Source organism: Rhododendron vialii, chromosome 7a, assembly GCF_030253575.1.
Source record: "Rhododendron vialii isolate Sample 1 chromosome 7a, ASM3025357v1".
Lineage (NCBI taxonomy): Eukaryota > Viridiplantae > Streptophyta > Magnoliopsida > Ericales > Ericaceae > Rhododendron > Rhododendron vialii.
This window is the reverse complement of record NC_080563.1, coordinates 18,012,327-18,034,846: the sequence shown is the minus strand read 5'-3', so window position 1 is coordinate 18,034,846 and position 22,520 is coordinate 18,012,327. Positions and strand designations below refer to the sequence as shown.

At 37.7% G+C, this 22,520-nt stretch overlaps 1 protein-coding gene across 6 annotated transcripts; it reads right to left on the bottom strand.

The window, feature by feature from the left end:
• Positions 1–437: 437 nt before the first annotated feature.
• Positions 438–21,163, bottom strand: LOC131333846 (ubiquitin-conjugating enzyme E2 11-like). Of its 6 annotated transcripts, XM_058368615.1 has the most exons (16): positions 20,923–21,163; positions 20,676–20,778; positions 20,451–20,580; positions 19,476–19,555; positions 19,204–19,381; positions 19,051–19,115; positions 18,089–18,159; positions 17,778–17,860; positions 17,477–17,590; positions 15,309–15,374; positions 15,042–15,153; positions 14,886–14,953; positions 14,670–14,748; positions 7,774–7,901; positions 2,083–2,190; positions 438–864 (listed from the first exon to the last, which is right to left on the bottom strand). In XM_058368615.1, the coding sequence occupies exons 1-16, from the start codon at positions 21,086–21,088 to the stop codon at positions 721–723; spliced, it is 1,695 nt and encodes a 564-aa protein (XP_058224598.1). In that variant the 5' UTR covers positions 21,089–21,163; the 3' UTR covers positions 438–720. The 6 variants fall into 6 exon arrangements, with proteins under 6 accessions (XP_058224598.1, XP_058224599.1, XP_058224600.1 ...); XM_058368616.1 differs by lacking the exon at positions 20,676–20,778 and having other exon boundaries at positions 20,923–21,066; XM_058368617.1 differs by lacking the exons at positions 17,477–17,590; positions 17,778–17,860; positions 18,089–18,159; ... (1 more) ...; positions 19,204–19,381; positions 19,476–19,555 and having other exon boundaries at positions 20,923–21,129.
• Between the last annotated feature and the right edge of the window lie 1,357 nt (positions 21,164–22,520).

Below are 22,520 nucleotides of genomic sequence, written 5' to 3'. Positions count from 1 at the left end.
GTTTGCTTGCTATAACACACTGATGTCAACCAAGTTCTAATTAAGCTGATCAAGCGTCAAGCTCGAATAGCTTGAATTTTTTAATCAATAAATTTAAGATTCATTTCGTTCGAGCTCAAATTTTTTAATCAATATATTTTAGATTCATTTCATGTAGTCGGGCTGTACCTAGTTCCGGGTCAACGAATGAAACAACTGCCTCTCCCTCCCCCGTCCATCTTAAGAGTTCTAATTCCTCCACCTCCCGACTCCCTCCGATGTCAGCAGATTAATTCCCCAACCAAGCCAATCGATTCCATTGGTGAAAAATAGCTCATGCAAACTCGGTAAACTTATCAGGGCGAGTTACAGAGTGTGCTGCTTGGATTTAAGACTTTGAACTTCAGAAACAAGTTTGATCTTGGTTTGTTCATGCAACAATTCAATCCCAAACAAGCTTTTAACAAATTGAACAGAAGCTTAAACTTAAACTGAACTGTTTGATTCATTTGTCAGCTCTACAAACGAGTCAGTCTAATCAATCTTCAGGTTTAAGACTTCTATCAACTCCCCTGCCACTCCATTAACGGAACTTCAAGTTTTTTGTTTAATTCGGTCAAGGTGGTGGATTGGGAAGAGAGATCAAATACTGCTAACGACAAGACAAACAAGATCACACACTTGAATCATACATCATAGCTAAAAGAACAAACCCTCTCTCCGGTTACACATAGCAGCACCTTAACCCATGGCATACATCAGGGTCCAGCTCCTGGCAGTTTTCTCATACTTGCTCCTTTCTGTGTTGTACATTTCAGCAATCTTCGGCACGAAAAAGTAAGCAGGATCCGGGTTTCTTAACAGAGTGCAAATGGAGCGCAACACCTGTAAGTTAAGTGCAGAGACATTTCATACACCAGTAACAAGAAGCACTAATAACACCCAAATAGTTTAGAGATCCAAAAAAATTCATATCTAATTCAGCTGGATCCCAGACGTGAATCCAGCCCATGGTATTCAAATCTTCTCTTCTTTTGTGTCGATATGCAGTAATTTTCTTTTGAATTCGACCCGTCATACACACCAAATGATGAGATTTCAATACCAAATCAGTACAAAACCTAACTAGAATGCTGCAATCTCATAATCCATTATACAGACTTGGGGTTCATAGTGTGCTCGGCTGGGAACAAAAATAAAGCCCAAAACATTAGCTGGAATCTATCTCAATTCTCAAGAATATCAAGAAACTGTTTGGCTAACAGTTAGGTCAAAAAAGGCACAGTAGAGAAATCATTCTAAGGTGGTCCGAACAACAATCCAACACGTCAATATCGAGAACTCAATGCCAACAGAAAAAGCTTGATGTTTCACTTTGATTGAACCTAAATCCCCCATCCAGTCCAAAGCAAAAGGTGTACATCCACTTTCCACAAGGCAACACCACCATAAATTGTTGTGTTGCTTTGTCCCACCGAAGTGAATTTGTATGGCAAGCATTCTCAAGAAGCAAGAACCACAAGTTTTGGTTTCCTTCGTACTACTTTTGATTGTTACACGGGTTCAAGGCATCTCCATGGGACAAACCCGACCAACTAACTTTTGACACATACACAAGAAGGCCAAGACTAAAAATGAAATCACATCTGACAAAATGTTTTGTTTTCGCAAAATGGTACAAGAAACAAGTTCTCATTCTTTCCTTCCCCATCACCTCCGGCCACCCTTGGTGCCAACCCGCACCTAACATGTTTGTTAGTAAGTAAATGAAAAGAGGCTTCTTGTTTTCTGTGAACTGAAAATAGCAAAGACAGAACCTTACTGATCGATGTATTAGTTGAGTCCTCTTGTTCATAACACCAAATACGATTACAAGTAATCACGATTAGAAAAGTATGTTAGGGTATTGCAGTCATAATACTTAGCATGGCAAAAGGTATGGTATACATCCTGTACATGTATTGCAGTCATGGTGTTCATAGCACGAAGTATATTCCACATTCTATATTAATGCTAAGAGTAAAAGTTTATTGCAGTCAAGATTTCAAAAGTCGTGAACAAATTCAAGCTTAAAACACATTTGACAAGTTATACAACAATTACCTCGGTCATAGTAACGGCTGGACTCCAGTTCCACTGCTCCAAAATACCAAGATAAATGTCGCCAGTGATGTCTATGTTAGGGTGAAAAACCTTTGTCTCAAATGCAACCTGCAGATACCATCGAAAGTACATAGAACTCAGTTTACTTATCATGAAAATTTTGCAGTAAACTCTTGGTGATCAGATTCACTAAAAAAGGGTAGTAGATCATGCTTTTGTATCCAGCGAAGAGAGAGATGATTATTTCAGGACAGTTTTACACTCATATAAGGAGAGGGTATATCATCAAATTAGAGCTTCGTTTGGATGACAAGATGGGAGAAATATGTCAAAATAAAAGTTTCAGATCCCATATGATAAAGACAGCAGTTTCCGCTAAGTACTGGATTGATCAAGATTCAATCTGAGCTTTGGCATCAATTTTATGAGATAATACTAATCAAACATGACGTCACACAACCCACATACACGCACATTCAAATGGATAAAAGTGCAAGTATGCAAACACTAAGATACATTTCAGCATTCACAGAAAAGGAACAAGAGTACTCCGCACTATATGATCCTAAGTCTCCCACATATGCAACCAGTGGATACCACTGGTATTCACCAAAGGTATACATTTTTAAACCTTATAAACCTTTCTTCCATGCATAAGCATCGAAACCAAATACATTAGACATTGCATATCGAAGGACCAAACCGAGCTTTTTATCTGAATCAATTGAGGTCAGCTACGTGAATCTTATTTTTCCATTGTGCTCTCTAGGGTTACCAGTTCACTTAAATTTAGTAAGCTCAAATCCTTCCGTATAACAACTTCCAAAGTCAGTTTAGGTCTTCCTCTCCCCACTAGAATTTTTATCAACTACTATCATGTCACTCCTCTTAACTACTGCGCTTGCAGGTTTGTGATAGATATGTCCAAACAATCGTAGTCTATTTTCTCTCGACTTATCTTCTAGAGGTATCCTATTATATAATGAATGTTTTTGTCGCGAATACTATCTCACCTAATCTTATCATACACCCATCGTAACATTTTCATTTCAGTTACACTGATCTTACTTATTGTTTCTTGATAGGCCAATACTTTGTCCCATATAGCATCGCTGGTCCTATAGCAGTTCTATAATAATGGTCACTTCTGAATATCTCCTGATCTTGAATCTTCACTTCTTCTACATGGACACTACTATTGTCACTAAACTTACACTCCATATACTCAGTTCTACTCAACAACTCAGTTCTACTCCTACTTATCCTAAATCTTTTTGAGTCCAATGCTTCTCTCCAAACTTCTAATTTAACATTAACGCCTCTTTCGGTTTCGTCCACTAAGCCAAAATCAGCTGCGAATAACATACACCGCGGGATATCATCTTGAATATGTTAGCCAACTTGTCCATAACTAAGGCAAATAGTAAGGACTCAAAACAGATCATTGGTGTAAACTTACTGTGCTTGGAATTCACTCGTTTCCGGTGATCTAATCGTAGTGACACCACCTTCATACATGTCTCTAATCACATCAATATACCCTTTTGTCACTCTCTTTCGCTCCAAAACCGATCATATAATTTCCCTAGGCATCTATGAAAACCATATGGAAAATCCCTCTTCTTTTATATATACTTTTTCTAACAATCTCCTTGACAAATAAATTGCTTCCCTAGTCAAGTGCCAAGGAGATCGACCGTGGAAGCATATTAGAGGACATTCAAATATAATTGTCAATGTCATTTTCAACAACACCACAAATCAATGACAATGTGAACATACACCAATCAAAAATATCATCAACAACTAAAGCAACATGAAACAGAGTAGGAACGACAATCCACTCCAATAAGTTCGAGGATATTCCTATCCGAAGCAAAAGTCCTTCCCAAGGAGAACTTGTAAGACTCCATCTCAACAAAAAATTATCATGCTTTAATGCAAAATAAGAAAAGTCAGTAGAGAAATTCACCGAGTCCTGAAGTGTCCTAAGGCTGAGGACCAACCTGGGCATGATATTAAAAAAGTAACAACCAACAGGTTACAATTGAATTTGTGAGAATTTTCGATTGTTTCAAATCACATAGAAGGACATTGCAAAACTGCTTTGCCATTATTTAGGTGCTTTTAATCCATTGCAGTGTCTATTGCACGGTTACAATACAATAACAGAAAAACCTACCACAAAAATAACCACACAACTTATGCGAAAGGATGTATTTGTTCCCATGATATGTCAGTCAGATGGCAATAACCATACCTATTCACATAGCTATATGCTTTCTCGTTTCCAATTGCGGCAGTTTCACCTCTTAACAGTGTTGCATCGTAGCACTGGCGTAACAATTTTTGGTACGTGACTTGATAGTTAAACTGGTAACACCATACCTATGTTTATATGGCATTGGCAACAAAGGCTAGGCTAACTGATAGGAACAAGCTCTAGCTTCATGGCAAAATATGCACAGGAAAGTGCATCCAAGAATCTTCAACAGACACAAAGTTCATTCCTTCCAATAAAAAAGCTAAAAATGCATAGAGTAAGCCCGAGGATGCAGAACACACTAAAGAGGCAAATTGCCATGACACGTGCTACAGAATCCATCCACCCGCAATATGTCCTGCCAAATTCATTAACTACACTTTTAACAAGCTTGTCAATGGGAAATTTGGTTCGGAAACTAAAGAATGAGAGATGGACTTAAAATCCGTGGTTAAGATATCTTACATTATCTTTGTACGGTTGTACCCCACACGATTATTTATAAACTCAAAGCTAATCAAAATAGTAAAATACCATTTTCACAATTCATAAATGTTACGAACAGATAAGGATGCAGTCCATAAAATAAAAAACGGAGGTAAAAGCTTTATAGAAAAGCTCTAAGGCTTAAGCACTTGAGCAGTGCTAGTTATTCAGTACAATACAAAGATGCAGTCATTCAACAAAACTAGATTAACAAATCTCTAAGTTCAATTTCAAGGAAGAGCACATTTTGGACCTCACAAAATCAAGTTGTACCATCGACAAGTCCTATTTCATGGCAGCAGACTCCATAGGTCATTCCGTCATTGCATTCTAGGCACCATCTTGCAATTTGCAGTTGAATTGTTTTAGACATTAGGCACCCTAACAACCTCTCATGAACTGGCGTTAGGATCAGGGTCACCATTTAGTTTGTCCTGCATCACTTTCTTTCTTTAAACAAAGGATCCTAGCATCTCAATGACTCATCTCAGACACGTATCCCAAACAACCCAATTGTCAAATGTATGACACAGCTACTGTATACGTTTAGAAAGGTCGGGCAACATATGCAAAAGGAGATGTCATTACCCACCTGCCCAGAAGATTTAAGAGCCACCAACTATAGCACATGGTCACATGATACAAACAGGTCCAACCTTCCAGCAATACCACTAAATTCTAACAGAATGACAATAAGGGTTACTCCAACAGTTTGTCTGGCCAACCTATGAGGACCCAAAACAGCAGCAACCATATTAGCAAGCCATTACCACCAATACACACTAATTTGTCACCAGCACCACTGCTGCCTCCAAAACTTGATTAACATCAACCTTTTTATGAATTGGAAAAATCAATGTGAATGGCAGGGTTCAAGTACATGCAGGTAATCAATACAAATAACCAGAGGCAGAATAACCACCACGGGAGCTCAACCAAAAGGGCTTACATTACATCAACTCTTCTAAACGTATGAAGTACCCATGTCAGACACCACAATTGGGTATGGGTAAAGGATATGCAACCGGCAATTAAGTTGGACATTTGCCTAGGAAGCACAAATCTCTATCATAGGATGCGCAGAATGCTCTATGGCACCTCTTAAACACCATTTACCAAGAAATCACAAGTATATTAAGGAATTTGATTATTTTGCCATATATCCATCTCCTTGACATGGGAATTACTTCTCACCTTGGACACGACCCACCAAACACCGAAACTGCAGTGCATGTATCTTAGGCACTAGCAGAGGAAATATCACCTGGGTTCAGCATTCAAGCGTATGCAAGCAAGATTCCTTGCTCAAACTTTCAAAATGTATAGGGTACCATGGGGCACTGGGACACCACAATGGGGATCCCCTTATTCTGGACTATATTGTGGTATTCTGATCAATTATGTGTCCCGAAAAAAGACATTAGGGGATAAATGGAGACACATTGTAATGACCGAACCTGTGTTGGCATGTGTTGAGTACCAAACGATATTTTAAAAACACACGTACACAGATGAAAGTGAAGCATATCAACATAGCCAAAGCAACTCAAAAAGCTACATAAGAATCTAATCTTTAAGACAAACCCGAAAACGAACCCAAACAACAAACCATATGAAATAAGATAGATAAAACAGCGACGACAATAAGTAACCTCAATTGAAAGAAGTTGATGGGATCTACCCATTCAGATAGACACCACACACTCGCATCCTAAAATGCTCCTTCATTGTGGTACATATTGCAATGTAGTCTGCAGTATTGCAGTAATAAGAAATAACCCCAAGTCCCCAACACACCGCACACTACACACAATAGCAACCCTTCGACTTCCAGATAATCATAACTATGCTGCTGCCAAGAGAACATGCAACATTAGCACATCACCAAAATCGTCCCTGTTAACCTCAAATCTCGATTTAACACTTTATGTATCATACACCGTCAAATCAACGGACTGCTTCAAAGGATTGTTGCTTCATCAAACTGCTGCTGCTTCAAATCTGTTTCTTAGTAGAAATCGCAGAAAGCTTAATGCTTTTTTATGATTGGGGGACTGTGGCACTATTCAGTCATCCATTTTTGGGGTGATGTTATCTTTTCATTTTGGAAGTTCGATCTGTTTGTATTGGTTCATTTCTTATCAACTTCTTTTTAGGTCTCGAAAGGCATATGATTGTCGTGTGGTTTGGTAACCTAATTGGGATGCTTTCCCCGCATTGTGATGCCATTGGTAATCCTTACATATGATTAATAAAATTTCTTTTTTGCCGTTCAGGAAAAAAAAAACGTCAATCATCCATATATTCCTTTGTTAAGATGAACGTTGGCATTTCATCAGTCCCATTGTTCTTTATTTACATGGTCAAAATGGCTACATCAAGGGATCAACACTAGACAAATAACAAACTTGAAGGCAAATTCTTCGTGTCAAATATCATCAGACTGATTACTACATCCCTTTTACCATGAATAAAGCTATAAAAATTAATCCACCATTATAAGCCCAGGTAGAGAATACGTGGAAGAAACAGAATTGAAGGTGCAACTATTTTCTAACTTTTGCTTCTCAATCACTCTAGAGTGGCAACAATCCATGTGCTACTCTGATTCCTTTCGCTTCTCTTTTGTGAGTGCCTGTATGCAGAGTCTAATGGGAACCATCTCGAAATAATCAGAAGTACCCAAACCAAGAAACAGGCCACGGATATTTAAATATATTATGAAAATATTACTTCCGTAATAGAAAATCGAGGTCGGGCCATAATGTCCTAAAATAGAAAAGTTAACCAAATAAAATGAAGTCAAGCATGCCCAACACTAAACAATTTCTGACATTGCAACATAACCCCAACCTACTTTCGTCCGAATAATTAACTTTGGTGTGAAAAGTATGCAAGAGCACCTCAAAGCACAAGGATATACTCCAGAGTTGATGCAATACCTTAGGTGGAACAAATGGATAATTAAGAGGGAAATGGATGTCAACTAGAAACTCTCCACCAGCATAAGGACTGTCTGGATCACCCATGATTCTTGCTTTCCAATGAAAGATGTTTTCAGAAACTCGATCTACCAATCAATAGCAAAGAAAAGATAAAACATAGTGAATAAATTAGTGAATGTATAACTCTAGAGTACTTGTCTCACATACTCTTGTGTGCATACAGGAATAGTAAAACAACCGACTTCAAGTTCAGCATTAACATATCCATGTCAATTAGCATTATGAACATACGACTCAACAACACAATAGTAAAACAACCGACTTCAAGTACGGTATAGGCTGTATAGCTCAAGCATATTCTACAAATGCATAAGGTCACTCATATCCAGAAGCAAGAAAAGAATCAACAACCCTTTTTGCTATCACAGATGCTACTTGTGTGTGCATTGCTACCTCTTTTCCGTATAAATGTATGTTTTAGCACAGGAAACTTCCAAAAAAACAAATTAGAAAATCCAATGTGCATAGACAAGAAACAATAAAAAGCCAAATCTGAATACAGGTTAAAGATGAGAAATATATTAACAACTTCTTGAAGGATACCTATAGCACTTCAAATGGACATTGCGCATTACAATACATCATTCCTGTATGTCTATATTCCTACATATTTTACCCTCTTTTGAGAAGGGTTAGAGTAAAAAATGTTCAAACTAAGGTAAGAGTAGGAACAAAACTAACCATAAGTAAAATACATAAGAGTGCCAATGGAAGTAGCAATAGCGCAATAGTGAAGATCGAAAAACATGAGATGCCAGTGAACAATTTCACCCGCTAGATTCAGTTATTAACAGTAATGTGGAAATCTGGGATTATGCAACTCATAATTAAAGCAGGTTGGCTAAGTGGAAGGGAGCTTCTGGCAAATTAAGCGAACAACATATACCACATAATAGAAAGAAAATTATAGGACTACATTGCCAGCAATGCGATGGGACAGAATGTCGGGCAAGATAAACAAATAAAAGGAGAGTAGCTGAGATGAGATTGTTAGATGGACGTGTAGCAGGGACTACAAGTGATAAAAGAGAAATGACAACATTCGTGGAATGACGAGGGGACTACAATAAGTAGAGAGAATAGATTAAGGTTCTAAGGAAGAGTGATAACCTTAAAGAAGACGCTAGGGGGAGGGGTCGACATGAGATGTGTGTCAGAAAAAAGAAAATCTTGAATTCAACAGGAATACAACCTTTGTTTGAGCAGAATGAAGAAAAAGGATTTCATATAGCTAACCTCATTTGATTGGGATGAAAGGCATGGTTTTGTTATACAAGTTCCTATATCTCGTGTTCCTCTTCTCACGATTAAAAAACTAGAAAGAGTAATCTAAAATGACGAGATAAGCTTACATCGAGAGTGCTACTAAATACATGGGATATAATTCAAAAGGACAAATAAAAACAAGTAAAAAGTACTTGTCAAGAAGTACATCAAGTGAACTCTTTTTTTTTTTGGGATCAGCAAGTGAACTCTTCCATTAAGCCAAAGAAAAAATTTATCAAACGGTTAACAGTACCTATTCTACGATATGGTACAAGATACTGAAAGACGTTGAACACCTTATAAGGATACAATGAAGGCTCAAAGAGTGCAGCTAAAAAGCAAACCAGGCTAGAAATAAGGGTCTCTGACTCTCTTTATCTGCTAATATGGCACTTCACATAGCTCACGGACTGATATAAGCGAGCCTGCCTAAGGCTGCATTGTGTTGATTGCTTAGAATTCTTGGTAAAGCACAGTCGAACAATATGATTTCCATAGAACAACCCAATGTGCTCTCAATATTTGAACGGTGGAAGAAATGGTTTTCCCTACAGAAGGAACAAATCTAACCAAAGAAAAAAAGAATGGATGACAACTATGTAGCATGGACACGGACACGCATACAGACAAGAAAATTCTAAAAAAATGGGGATACGGACACGATGGGGGACACGCCATGTGTATATATGTGTGTGTATATATACATATATATATATATACATATATTTATATATATATCGGGCCAGTTCTACCCACACAATTTTTAACACAAGATCTCAGCCATTCATTTCCATGGGTGAGATTAGAATACACTCTCTCCTCCCTCCCCATCTCCTCACCTAATCCTTCCCTCTCACCTTTCCCACCACACAGCCCACCGTTCCCAGACCCAACCCCGGTCGGCACCTTCATCTCCGGCGAATGTCTGCAACTTTATCTTTCATTGAACATTATCAAGTTTAATTTTAAATGAATGTCGGCAACTCCAACATTAATCTGTCAAATCAGTCCCGAAAGAAACTCAAAATAAAATCAAATTCGGCGAAAGCGACTCTGTTCAGGGCGGATCTGGTGACGGCGAAACGAGGAAAACTCAAAATAAAACACAAAAAGCTCGCCGCGGTGAACACAACAGCGGATCCAGCGACACCGACGCTGTTCAGGGTGGGGTGGTGCTTTCGGAAGTGGACAACAGGAACACTATATATATGATAGTAATAATATTCTCTTTTCTGGGTTTTTATTTCGGGTCTTTTCTCCGATTGCCACAAACGGTGGCGTTATTTTCCCCCTTTTTCCAGTTTGTTTTGTTTTGTTTCTTAGAGGGAGAGAGAGGGGGTCGCCGGAGATGGAGGTCCCGGCCGGAGTTGGGTCTGGGAACAGTGGGTTGTGTGGTGGGAAAGGAGAGAGGGAGGATAAGGGGAGGAGATGGGGAGGGAGGAGAGAGTGTATTCTAATCTCAGCCATTGCAATGAATGACTGAGATCTTGTGTTAAAAGTTGTATTAAAATTTGTGTGGGTAAAACTGCCCCGTGTGTATATATGTGTGTGTGTGTGTATTTTATCCAATTTGTTATACATATACATATATAATAAATGTGTGTATATTCTCTTTTGCAATCCAATTTGCCGATAAATTTCCTGACGGAATTACGGATAAAAATCAGATACACAGAAAAAATAGGATCTTTAAATTATATAGCAGAATTTTATAAAGATCTTAGGAAGACATGTCAACCCTTATTTGAAAGATTAAGAGACAATCCTCCTCCTTGGTCATCCATACATACTTCTCTAGTCCAGAACGTCAAAAAAAAAAGTCAAGACTTTGCCCTGTCTTGGTATACATACAGTCAATTCTTTCAAAATTATTCAAATCGATGCTTCTGATATCCTTCTCCAAAAAGTCAATCCTACTTCTTCGGAACAAATTGTTCGTTTCCATTCTGGTCTTTGGAATAAAGCACAAAGCAATTATAGTACTATTAAAAAATAGATTTTAGCAATTGTATTATGCATTTCAAAATTCAAGATGATATATTAAACCAAAAGTTTTTAGTTAGAGTAAATGGTAAAAGAGCTAAATATGTCTTAGAAAAAGATGTTAAAAATATAGCTAGTAAACAAATCTTTGCTAGATGGCAGTCAATTTTGAGTATTTTCTATTTTGATATTGCATATATTAAAGGAAATCAAAATTCTATCCGAAATTTTCTTATTAGAGAATTTTTACTTGGTAAACAATTATTATTATTTTATCTGCAGTTCAAACATGATGCCACGAGGGGGCGGAAGCACAGACACAATGGAAGAACATGGAGACAGAGTAAACTAATGGGGCACTAGAGAATCGGGGAATCACTGGTTGATTACTTTAAGAATGAAATGATAATGGAAGCACTAAGTAATTATTACTTAAGTAATCAAAGAATCAGAAGAAATGAAAAGCAAAACATAATTTAATCAAAACACTTAGATTAGTTTAGAGAGTAAACCTAAAATAAGTATCAAATTGTAGAATAATTAAAGTAGGCAAGGCACTTACCAAAATTGGCTGAACTTAATTGCCGAATCTGAAACAGTACATGAATTGATGGGTTTACAAACTTTATATGGGTAGGAAAGCTGGAGTATAATCAAACTCGGCTTATTACTGGCTAGACTATGAAATTACAAGAGAAAACTGAACTTCTAAAACTTGACCTCCTTTACTACATAACTCTCGGTCCCTTTTACGGAGGAAGGACCTTAGATAATTAAAAATGCTAGGTGACTCAACCATGTGACTAAAGCTTGTAACTTTTCTCTTTCGGTGGAGAAACGACCCAAGCAGGTGCTTGCTATCTCTGATGATCTTGTTTGCCTTTGCTTTTGGTGTTGATGTGACCAAAAGTAGAAATGACCAAAAGGAGGATATTACTTTTGACTATTGCTTTCATGATTTTGCTCTTGACTAGAAATGATGCTGCAGGCTATCGGACAAATGGCATATGTGTGTGTGTATACAGTCCCCTTCTACTAAGGGATCCCTCATTTTGTTAAAATGCGGACTTCCCATTTCTGGGTCATACTATGATGATCCAAACCGTTCAACTTGTTTTAGAACATGTTTTTAAGGGTACTCACAAGAAATCAGCTCAAAATATGATCGGGAAGTGCTTGATCCAAACAGTTTTTCATAAAGCTTGACAGGAACTGTTCTATGTAAAAAAATGTTTGGATCAGGCACTTCCCATTTATATTTTGAGCCGATTTCTCGCATGTACCCTTAAAAACATATTTTAAACAAGTTGAATGGTTTGGATCATCAAAATATAACCCAAAAGGCTCCAAACTATGAGGTCGCATTGAAGGTCCTCATTTTAAGGTTAAAATGAGGACTAGTTTGGAGCCTTTCGGGTTATATTTCGATGATCCAAACCGTTCATAAAAGGAGTACAGCCTGGCAGGCCATACGACTTCGAAGTGCCGGTTTAATAGAGCAAACAAGCTTTAAGCATGCTGCCTCAAGGCCCCAGACTACACAAAAGGGTAAGGGCCATTATTCACAAGTTTACCGATTGCGATTACTTCCTATATGTTTTCCTAGGGGTCATACATACAGAGTGCATCAGACATTTGGGATATGTAGACAAGTTGTATGAAGAATTGCATACACTTGCCGTGTGTTGGAAGTGCTTTTGTTGTTTTTGAAACATCATGAGCAACCTTGTATCCTATGAAACATGTACTATTCTTATATAAATTCGCAACTGTAAACTTGAGCCATGGATTAGTGATAGGCGCATAAATATTAACATAAGCACCCCCTAATTTATCCTTGTTAAGTCCGTTGATATTGTTACTTGGAGATTAGTGATGTGTTTCTTGTGGTTGTAGATATTTGGAGGCATAACATATTAATGGGCTTTATTTACACTCGATTGGGCGAAGTTGGTTCACAAGTTTACGGATTGTTACACGGTGTTCAATGCCTAGTGAATCATACCAATTTAATGGGTGGGTCCATTGATTAATTTAATTCACTTAGAAGAAATTGGTTTACTCTTGAATCAGACCAAAGACTTGCAATGTGTACTGGGAAAAGGTGCTATAGGTCAACGAGGTCAAATCCAATTGGGAGAGTTTTTGAGATGGAAAGAATTATGTTCTCCTCATTCCGATTCTCAGCAGACTTGTATGAAAAAAGTAGGGTTTGCTTGAATGGGGGCCACGCATTAAGTCATTACATTACAGAAACAACCAGGCAGCACATATAAAAAGGAGGAAAAGGGGCTGCACAAAAGGGGAGTTCGGCTGGAAACAGAAGAAAAAGGAGCTTGTGGACTTCGGCATAGATGGCCGGCTAAACACGTGTCTAGGGGGGAGATGAAGCTCCGTAACAATTATCCGTGTTTTTGTACAGACTAGGGTTTTATTTGGATGGGATTATATGTTCAGAACTCCTTTCATGAATTCAATGGAATGGTTTCTAAATCTTTCAACTGGTTGAGTATTTGTATCCTGGGTTTTCAAATTACCGTTCACATAATGGCTTTCATTGTCTATGGGTGACTGCGATGGGTTATGCTCGCGAGACAGACCGTGCCGTTAGGCGGCCAAACCACGCTAGTGAGATGGTCCGTGCCATGGGATGGGATAGTCCATGCTGATTGGCGGATTGTAAAAATCTACTTGTCCACTATCGTTAGGGATTGCAAGCCCTAGCGATAGTGATTTGCGATTTGAGTGTTAACCCAGTCTATGCGATACATGGTTATGCGGTTAGGGTGGATTCTAGACCCTAGACTTTCTTCCATCAGTTTCCAAACCTTTTAATAAATTTCTCTTTAGTTTATTTAGTTCTTCAAATCAAACCAATCAGTCAAACTCTTTCTTCCAGTACTAAACTAGAAGTTAATCAAATTTATAATAACTTAACCAATCTGTCCCTGACTCCCTGTAGATCAACACTTGGTAATGACCATTATTCTACATAGTAGTAGTTACCTCCAAGGTTTTATAAATTTATTTTTGATACGGTATGACACAGTCAGTTGGCTTTTCTAGTGTAATGATTTTTGCTTCATTTGATTAATGCACTTGCTTTGAAAGATGTACGATGGAGAACACTTTCAGCTGATTGTACACTTCCGCTAACGCATAGGTATCTCCACTAAGGGGATGAGTTGGGGTCGTAACCCACAGGTGAGCAGGTCTTAGGCACCTCAGTACTACATACACACACCTCCCATAAGACCATGCCTTATCAAAATCTAATCTAGACTCAACTATCAGGGGAGGGGACAGGGGGTGGAAAACGCACCACTGGTTGACAACCATGCACAAACAGAATAAGAATGCAAAACCTACAAAGTGCCGATACCATCCGAAATGAAAAGGACGTCTTCATTCAAGCAGTATTCCACTATATTCATGTGTTTGAGACAAAACTCAAACCCAAGCCTCTGCATGCAAAAAGAAAAAGATAAAAAAAAACTACACAATACTGCAAAACACCTAGCTCATGGAGCATACCAAAATGAACATGACCAAACTTCGAGATCTAAAACAAAGACAGATCCTACCTGCACTGCAGTTCATCAGACGATCTTTTCGAAGTAATTTCAGCTCATTCAAGATTCGTATCGAAGCAAGATTCAAACCCTAGCCTCCGAAATCACAGAACAAACTCAGTTCAATAGATGAATAACATGTAAAGACATCGAGAGAGGGAGACGCACTTAGTCATCCAATATGAACTACATATAGGAGGAGAGAGAGAGAGAGAGAAGGAAACCCACCAGCATATTATTGTTTCTTCCACCTGAATTTTGAAATGTAACTGATACATCCTGGTAAATATAAGACTCTGAAGCAGAAAAATTAAAAGTTCAAATTTTTAGCAGAAGAACAATGTGCAAGACTGCAAGTTAACAGGATAGACAATAATTCCAAACCTGAGCTTGTACATACTGTACCACGACTATAATCATTCATTTCCGGAAAATTCTTCCATCTAACATCATCAAGTTTCTCCAACGATTCCTCTGACGGTCCCGCACCAACCCACTGAAAGAGAGAAAAAAGGAGAAATAAGAATTGTTGCAGCAGTAAATCTAGGTGAACCATGATTGTCCTTCTAACTTCGGAAACAAAAAGGTATCAAATTTTACAATGAAGACATGACATTGGCTCGAGCTGCAATGTGATATAGCGAGAAGTACCTTATCCATTGCTTCCAAACTAGCAAATGCTGCATCCCTCACTTCTGGAGTCTCATCACTGAGGCACTACAAGAATGCAAGCATAAAAATTCCATGACTCTGTTTCAGAAATTAGGGCGTAGTAGTCAAAATGATGAAACAAGACAAAACACAAGCAAACAGCAACATGCAAAAAGAAGCAACTATGAAATCCAACTATTAACGACCAAAGAAATGGTGGCAGTTCAGGTATCAGGCATCTGAAGCAGCAAGTATCAGAACACAAAATTCAAGAACGTCAACAAGCATTTTCCAAAAGAAACTTCATTTGCCATAAAAACTGAATCATGTTTACTCAGTTAGTAGTTAGTACTGATCACTGAAGCTCAAAGAATCATGTGTACAAAGTTTTGGGGTGTGAGATGGGTCAAAACATTAATTACTTGTAAAGTAGAAACATTGCTGACTTTTGCAAAACGAACCACGAGAAATGTGTATTTAAACTTATAGTAGAGTAGCCAAAAAAAAGTAGCAGAAAAGAAAACAAATAGAGAGTGTCTTAGATAAATAGCTGACGGGACACAACTCAAATACAAAGATGGAAAAGGAAAAAAGAATAAGAGAGAAATAAAGAACAATAAATGAAGCCAAAACCCAGAAACTATGTTACATAGACTCCTCTATGGGCGTCGGACAGGTGCCTCTAGAGGCCAGATTCGCATATTCAGCTAATTGTAGCTACAGAAACTAAAAATTTGGACACTTATGCGGAGATAGGTGTATTTATATTCGTAAGTAGGAATATAGGATCAGTGTTCAAGATTAAATAAGTATAAGAATATCAGCTAATATAAAAACAAGTAAGAAAGAGCTCAACATATAATCTTGATTACAGTCACACATTGAAACAATTTATTTAGTTCCAGAGCTGAGCAAAATTATAATTCAAACAGAAATCTTGTCAGTGGATTATATAGAATCCCTTTAAACAAAACAACATTTTGCCATTGATCAATCTCAACCCAAGCCTTCTCGAATGAGGCCGCCTCAGTCAACAGTTTTGCACCTCCCCATCGACCCTACAAACACCAACCTAGAAATTCCATCACTCTATTTCCGTTGGAAAAAGCCATGTCCGCCTTCATTCTTACCCACCTTAGAACAATTTGGTTCTTTGCTTTGGTAACAAGGAATTCGACAAGAGCACCCTAGGCCGACAACCGGCAAGAGCGAACTCCAACAGCACTGCCTTACACCTATTCTTGTCGCCACCCCAAGACGTCAGAGTAGAAGTAATCTTAAACCAAGGATGCCTTCACTGAAACAAAACACCCTACTCTAGACTCCAACATCCTACTACGGTACTGCAGCTACCTCTATCTCAGCTATGATAGATCTATTGCAGCCTCTCACCCTTCCCCGCAATCTAATAGAGCTTTGAAAACCACCTTTTCATTCCACCACCATCACTAGTTTCCCGTACACACCATCTTAGGAAACTCAAAACTCTTCAAACCAAGATGAACAACCCTCCTCATCTAGAAATATCATCCCATCTACCGATCAATGGCATGGGATCAATTCTCGGAGCAAATAAAAACCCTAAAACCCAAGCAACCAAAATAACCACCTCAAGAAAAGACTGGACAAAATGACGGAAGAAAAGACAGAAGGAGCAAATGACATTCTGACAAGGACCATTAAGAATTTTGTTTTAAGCCAATCCACAGAAAAATATTTTTGTTTAAGCAGCTTCTGCCAGAGATTATAATGCTATTTTCATGATGACTCAATCAATTGGCTCACTAGCAGAGCAGATAGGTATCATTTGCAGGGAATTCAGAAAGAAGCACAATGATGACGAGATACAGCATTCACCCTTCAAGTCAAATCTCAGGGTATGCCTTAAATGCAGTGACAAAGTACGAGGAAGCCAACAATCGTGATCATGTGTTTATAAGTTCTGGACAGAAGCCAAGAAAATCTCTATGAGTGGTGATCAAGCATGTAAGAGCTGCCAGTTGTAACAATTAGCATCCTAATAACCTGACAACTAGTGTCAACAAATTACCAACAAAAGAAAAACTGCTATCAGAAATGAAATATCACAAACAAAGGACTTGGTTGTGCCTGCTAAAACAAAAGGATTCACAAACTGAGCGTGATATGTTGTAAATTAATGAACTTACCTTCTTAAGTGACTGGCGGATTTTTGCAATATAATCAGGAGCCATGCATAACTGTGAATTGAGTTTGGTACGTTTGGACGCAGATACCTTTTGCTCTGACCACTTGGCAGCTTTCTGAGATGCATAAGATTTTAAATGATAAGAAGTAACACACACAAAAATTTCAATCAAGAACCCCATAACAAAATTGCCTTTCATGCTATTCACTGAGAGCACGATTACACAAAAGAAGTACAGAAGATAAATAAATAAATAATCTAACGTCGCTGAATAAAAAGTAAACAGGATTGAGAGCACTGACCACTCCATCCCCCAACCCTGCCTTCTCCAAAGTCAATACAACCACAGGATCAACAGATTCAACACATTCAATTTCTTGAGGAGCTGACAAACAAGTATGTTAGGTCCTTAGGTCCAACCGTCCAAGCATTGAATGCCAAAAAAAATTGATACTGAATGCAGATTAATAAAAATTCAAAAATACTTCAAGTGCTAATCACCAAAATTCGATGGTCATGAACATGACGATATGCTTTTCTCAAACTCTTTGATGAAGAAAACGAAAGAACCAAACAAACAAGTTCTAATAGTTTTACAGACTCCACCACATACCATCTGTGACAGATTCTTCAGAAGGACCAAAGCCTACACCTTCTTCCTCTGGCTCCTTGTTTTTCTCGGATCTGAGGAAAAAGCAACCAACAATTCAATAAAAACTTAAGTGCTTTGTGGAGGTGTCCTTTAGCTTTAATCCAAAAAAAAAACTAACGCAGAAGCAACAAGTGCAGTATGAAATGAATTAGTGACACATATAAGCCTCAATTGCAAGCAAATCTGCTAGAGGCTCAAGCCAACTGAAAATGACTACATGAATCCATTTACACATACTATATGGTTAGCAATTTAGGATACATATCTGTCATGCATTTCTTGGGTTACAAACCCCTGATTCATGTCCAACTAAAAAAGAGAAGAACCCATTTCTTGATTGCTAGAAGCTCCCAAAATTTGATCTACTATTCTTTTTAAATAAAAGCAGTCACTTAATAATGGCCCTTGTTCCTCGCAATGTACAACATGAACAAAGCTTCACGTGCGACGTAAATAAATAGACAGCATTAAAGAAAAAATCCTCAACGTCCCCATGTCCAAAGAAAAAAGTCATACAAAACGAGCGTATCCCAAGCTTAGTTGCACGAAGTGGGAGCGGGGGTCGACACCAGCTCTCTTCCCCCCCCCCCCCCCCAATCCCGTAAGCTCCCATCTCCAGTAGGAGCGCGATCCCGTCTCAAGGGAAACGCACTCCCATCACGTTTCTCAGCCGGGAGCGCCTAGTAGGCAATTCCTGCAACTAAGATCCCAAGTCAACAGTCAAATAAACAAGTGTACAGTAGCCTAGGCAGCAAAAGCGACTAAAAGGCAGAAAATGGGCCTAATGGATGAGCTTGACCAAAGTTATGCGGAAAGAGGAAGAAACAGATCCATGATAATAGATAAGAAAGGGGGCAATACAAGATAATTAAAATCATAGAACCAAGGAAGACAAATGGTAATTTCCCAGAAGAAAAGGCTACCTTATTTTGCGAGATGGTCTAGCTATCCTAGAGACACTGACAAGCTCAGCCTCCAACTCTTTTTTCTTTAATAAAGGAACAGAAAACGAAAATTAAACCGGAGTACAAAACTAAGTAGTAAATGACACCACTACAAGAAAATAGCTAACATACCATTGTCTTCGGCATTTTCCCAAACAATACTGATTTCACTGTTTCTTTTCCAATCCAACGACACAGCTCAAGTGTTAATCCTTTGGATGAAGCACGAACATTTTGATCTCGGTGGACAAAGAGTTCCGGCAACAGCTTTAATATTCTTTTAGGGGGCACTATCTTCACCCCAAATTCACTAATATATGCCAAAACATACAGGAGTCCCCAAATCAGCAAGAGATGTAAAGAACAGTCAAAAGAAGATTCCATCGTACCAAACACGTGCTCACCTTAAAGCTAGCAAAATGATATCAATGGCTGGAACAACTGCTTTAGCAACCTTTTTCATAACAGCTTTCTCCATAGCATCCTGCAAACGGTCATAACTATTTGACACTCCTCATTTGATAAAATGAACATAAAAGGAAAGACAAACAAGAACAATGATTCAGTAAGGATGCACTTCAGTGACGGAGGCAAGTGGGAGGGTTCTTTGCGGGGACTCCTTTCTCTGTCACTTTCTGTTCCCTAAAAGTGCTCCACCCACAATATGCAGAATTTCACACAAACAGAAAATGCTGACAGAAATAACAGCCCCTTATTTTCCAAATTCTCCTACCAAAACTCCATTCTCTAGATTTTTTCTTCATTGCATTGGATTGTTTTCTCCTACCAAGTTAAAAAAATCTTAGATCTGTTTGTATCCATAAATTCCTTGTTTTTTTTGGAATGAAGAAGTAAATGCAATCCAAGACGTAAACATTAGAGTACTAGCCATGCAAACACAAAAACTGTTTAAACATGGGACTTCTTATCAAAAATGTATAGGTAAAATACATGTGGTACCACATAACCCTTCATCTTCTTAACGAAAAAAGAGATTAGAAGAGATCAGGACTCTACAAAACTCTTCCAAAAGCTATAACCTACAAATCATAACATATACTTTCCAATGTTGCCCATATAGGACTTCTTGCAACTATGAATTTAAGAGTAAAGAATGTCTTCTAAGTCTATTGACTCCCTAATTTGTCCAACAATTACTTTATGAAAACAAAATGTCAAGCCACATCATCAAAGCAGATACATAAGCAATATATAAAGTTAGAAAATATTACAGTTGATCTTCGCCATTAGTGAAAGAATTCCACACCAAATATTCCCGTTTCATAATGTCACTAGCTGCTAACTATCTTTCGAACTTGTAACATCAGATGCACTGCTACAGGATGTAGAGATTCAGAATATAGTCCAAAATCACCTACCAAGACAACGTCTACAGACTCCAACTCTATGAGAAGCATAAACACCATCTGCAACTTCTCGACCGTCCTGGGTCTACCAGTCAGGCATTTTGCTGCAATTACATCACACACTTCTTTCGCATATCTTTCCCTACGAAAATTGAAATTGCAAATCCAACCAGAAATCAAATGCGAAAAGTAATACAACAAAGAAATGAGACAAGAAATCAAAAAACAATGAAGTACGCAGAATCTGCATCGGCAACTTTCAAGTACGCAATCAGCGCGTCAAGAGCCCTCTCCTGCACTGACGGGTTCGAATCCGCAATCGTGTTCTTAAAGAACAGCCCTGACCAACCAATTATCCAAACGAAACCCTAACTAACCGAAAAACCAAAAAGAATCCTTGTGCAACGAATGTAAACGAAACCCTAACTAACCGAAAAACCAAAAAAGTTCATATCTAAGGAAAGTAAACGAAACCCTAACTAACCGAATTCGCATAGGCGGGGATCCTCGGGATCCGTGATGGAATTGCAGAGGGCTGCGAGGTCGATGTTAGCGTCGTTCCTCACCTTCCAGTTCTTGTGGAACAGTCGAACGTCCCACGGCAGTTCCTTAGCCTCCTTCAACAACTTCTCATCCTCCGTCTCTGACATTGTATTACCGAATCGTCTAACTACAGAAGTGCTGTGAGAGAGAGAGACTCTGTTCCAGTTTTTGAGAAAAAGAACTCTTAGAAAAAGAATTTCAAATATTATACTACTTATGTAAATAATTTTTCTACTAATATGGATCATATTTGATAAATTTCATTAAGATTTTTCAAAACGGTGTAAAAAAATTTAAAATATATTTTTTATTTTTATTATATTTGAATTTAAAATTAGCTTCTTTTGGAAAAAGTACTTTTTTCAAAAGTGTAAAAGCCAGTTCCAAAAGTGAAAAAAAATCTTTATTTTTTAATAAGATAATTTCAAACTTAAAAATTATGGGTAGGCAATTTCAAGCTTAAAAATTATGGACTTATTAAAATCTAAAAATATGTAATATGAATCTTGTTTGAAATATATCATTTACAATGCAAAAAAAAATTCAAAAATTATTTTTCATTTATATTATTTTTAATTTAAAAATATAAAATAAACTACTTATTTTATTTGTTAAAAAAAATTTATGGAACGGGCCTAACACCAACTGAGCCTAATCCAATAGCCTGTCCGGGTTTGGCTACCATGCCCCAGCCTGGTTTGGGGCATCGATGCCTCAAAATTGTACCACCATTTTCCTAATTGTTGGATTGTGCAAAATAAACCTGAACTGTTGGTTGCATGTTTGATTAACCAGTACAGCTGGTAACGTCTATCTCGTCCCCTTCTCCACATTTTCATCTGAGAAGTATAATTCTAGTCTTAAGACAATTTTAGTTTTTTTATTTTTATAAGATAAGATAAGACAATTTTAGTTTAGTGATCGGGAAGGCCCTAAGAGTTTGACTCCTCTCTAATTCTGATTTGGAAAAACTTTTTCAATCACACTTTAATGATCGAGACCCTTCATAATTTTTAATTTTCTGAGGGTATCAAGCATAAATCAGTTTGATGAACTATCGTTTGACATGATTTCGAAATAGATTTATATTGTAAAAAATTTAGAAAGGGGTTTTGTTCCATTGTTGTAATTTTATATTTTGCAAGATAATGTGTACCAAAACCATATATAATGATGTCCAATAAACTTGATTTTTGGCATACTTCATGTTCTTAACGAGCAAAACAAAATGAACTGTTTCGATCATCGACATGAGATCTTAAAGAAATTTTTACAGGTCAGGACCGGAGAGAGTTTTCTCTCCAATGATTGGAGAGGAGCCAGACTCCTAAACTTTATCAAACACATAAGACTTTGAAGAAATTTAAAGATTACTACCTTCCTCATAAATAGTTTTTCTATTTACTGTAGTTATTCCGTAATATCCAAGGTTTTTAAAATAGCTCATGGAAAAAAAGAAGAAAATTCATACCTAAATCTATTCTAATATCGATATCTATCCATCAATATACTATAGAAATGTGGTTGAAGTCAAAAACT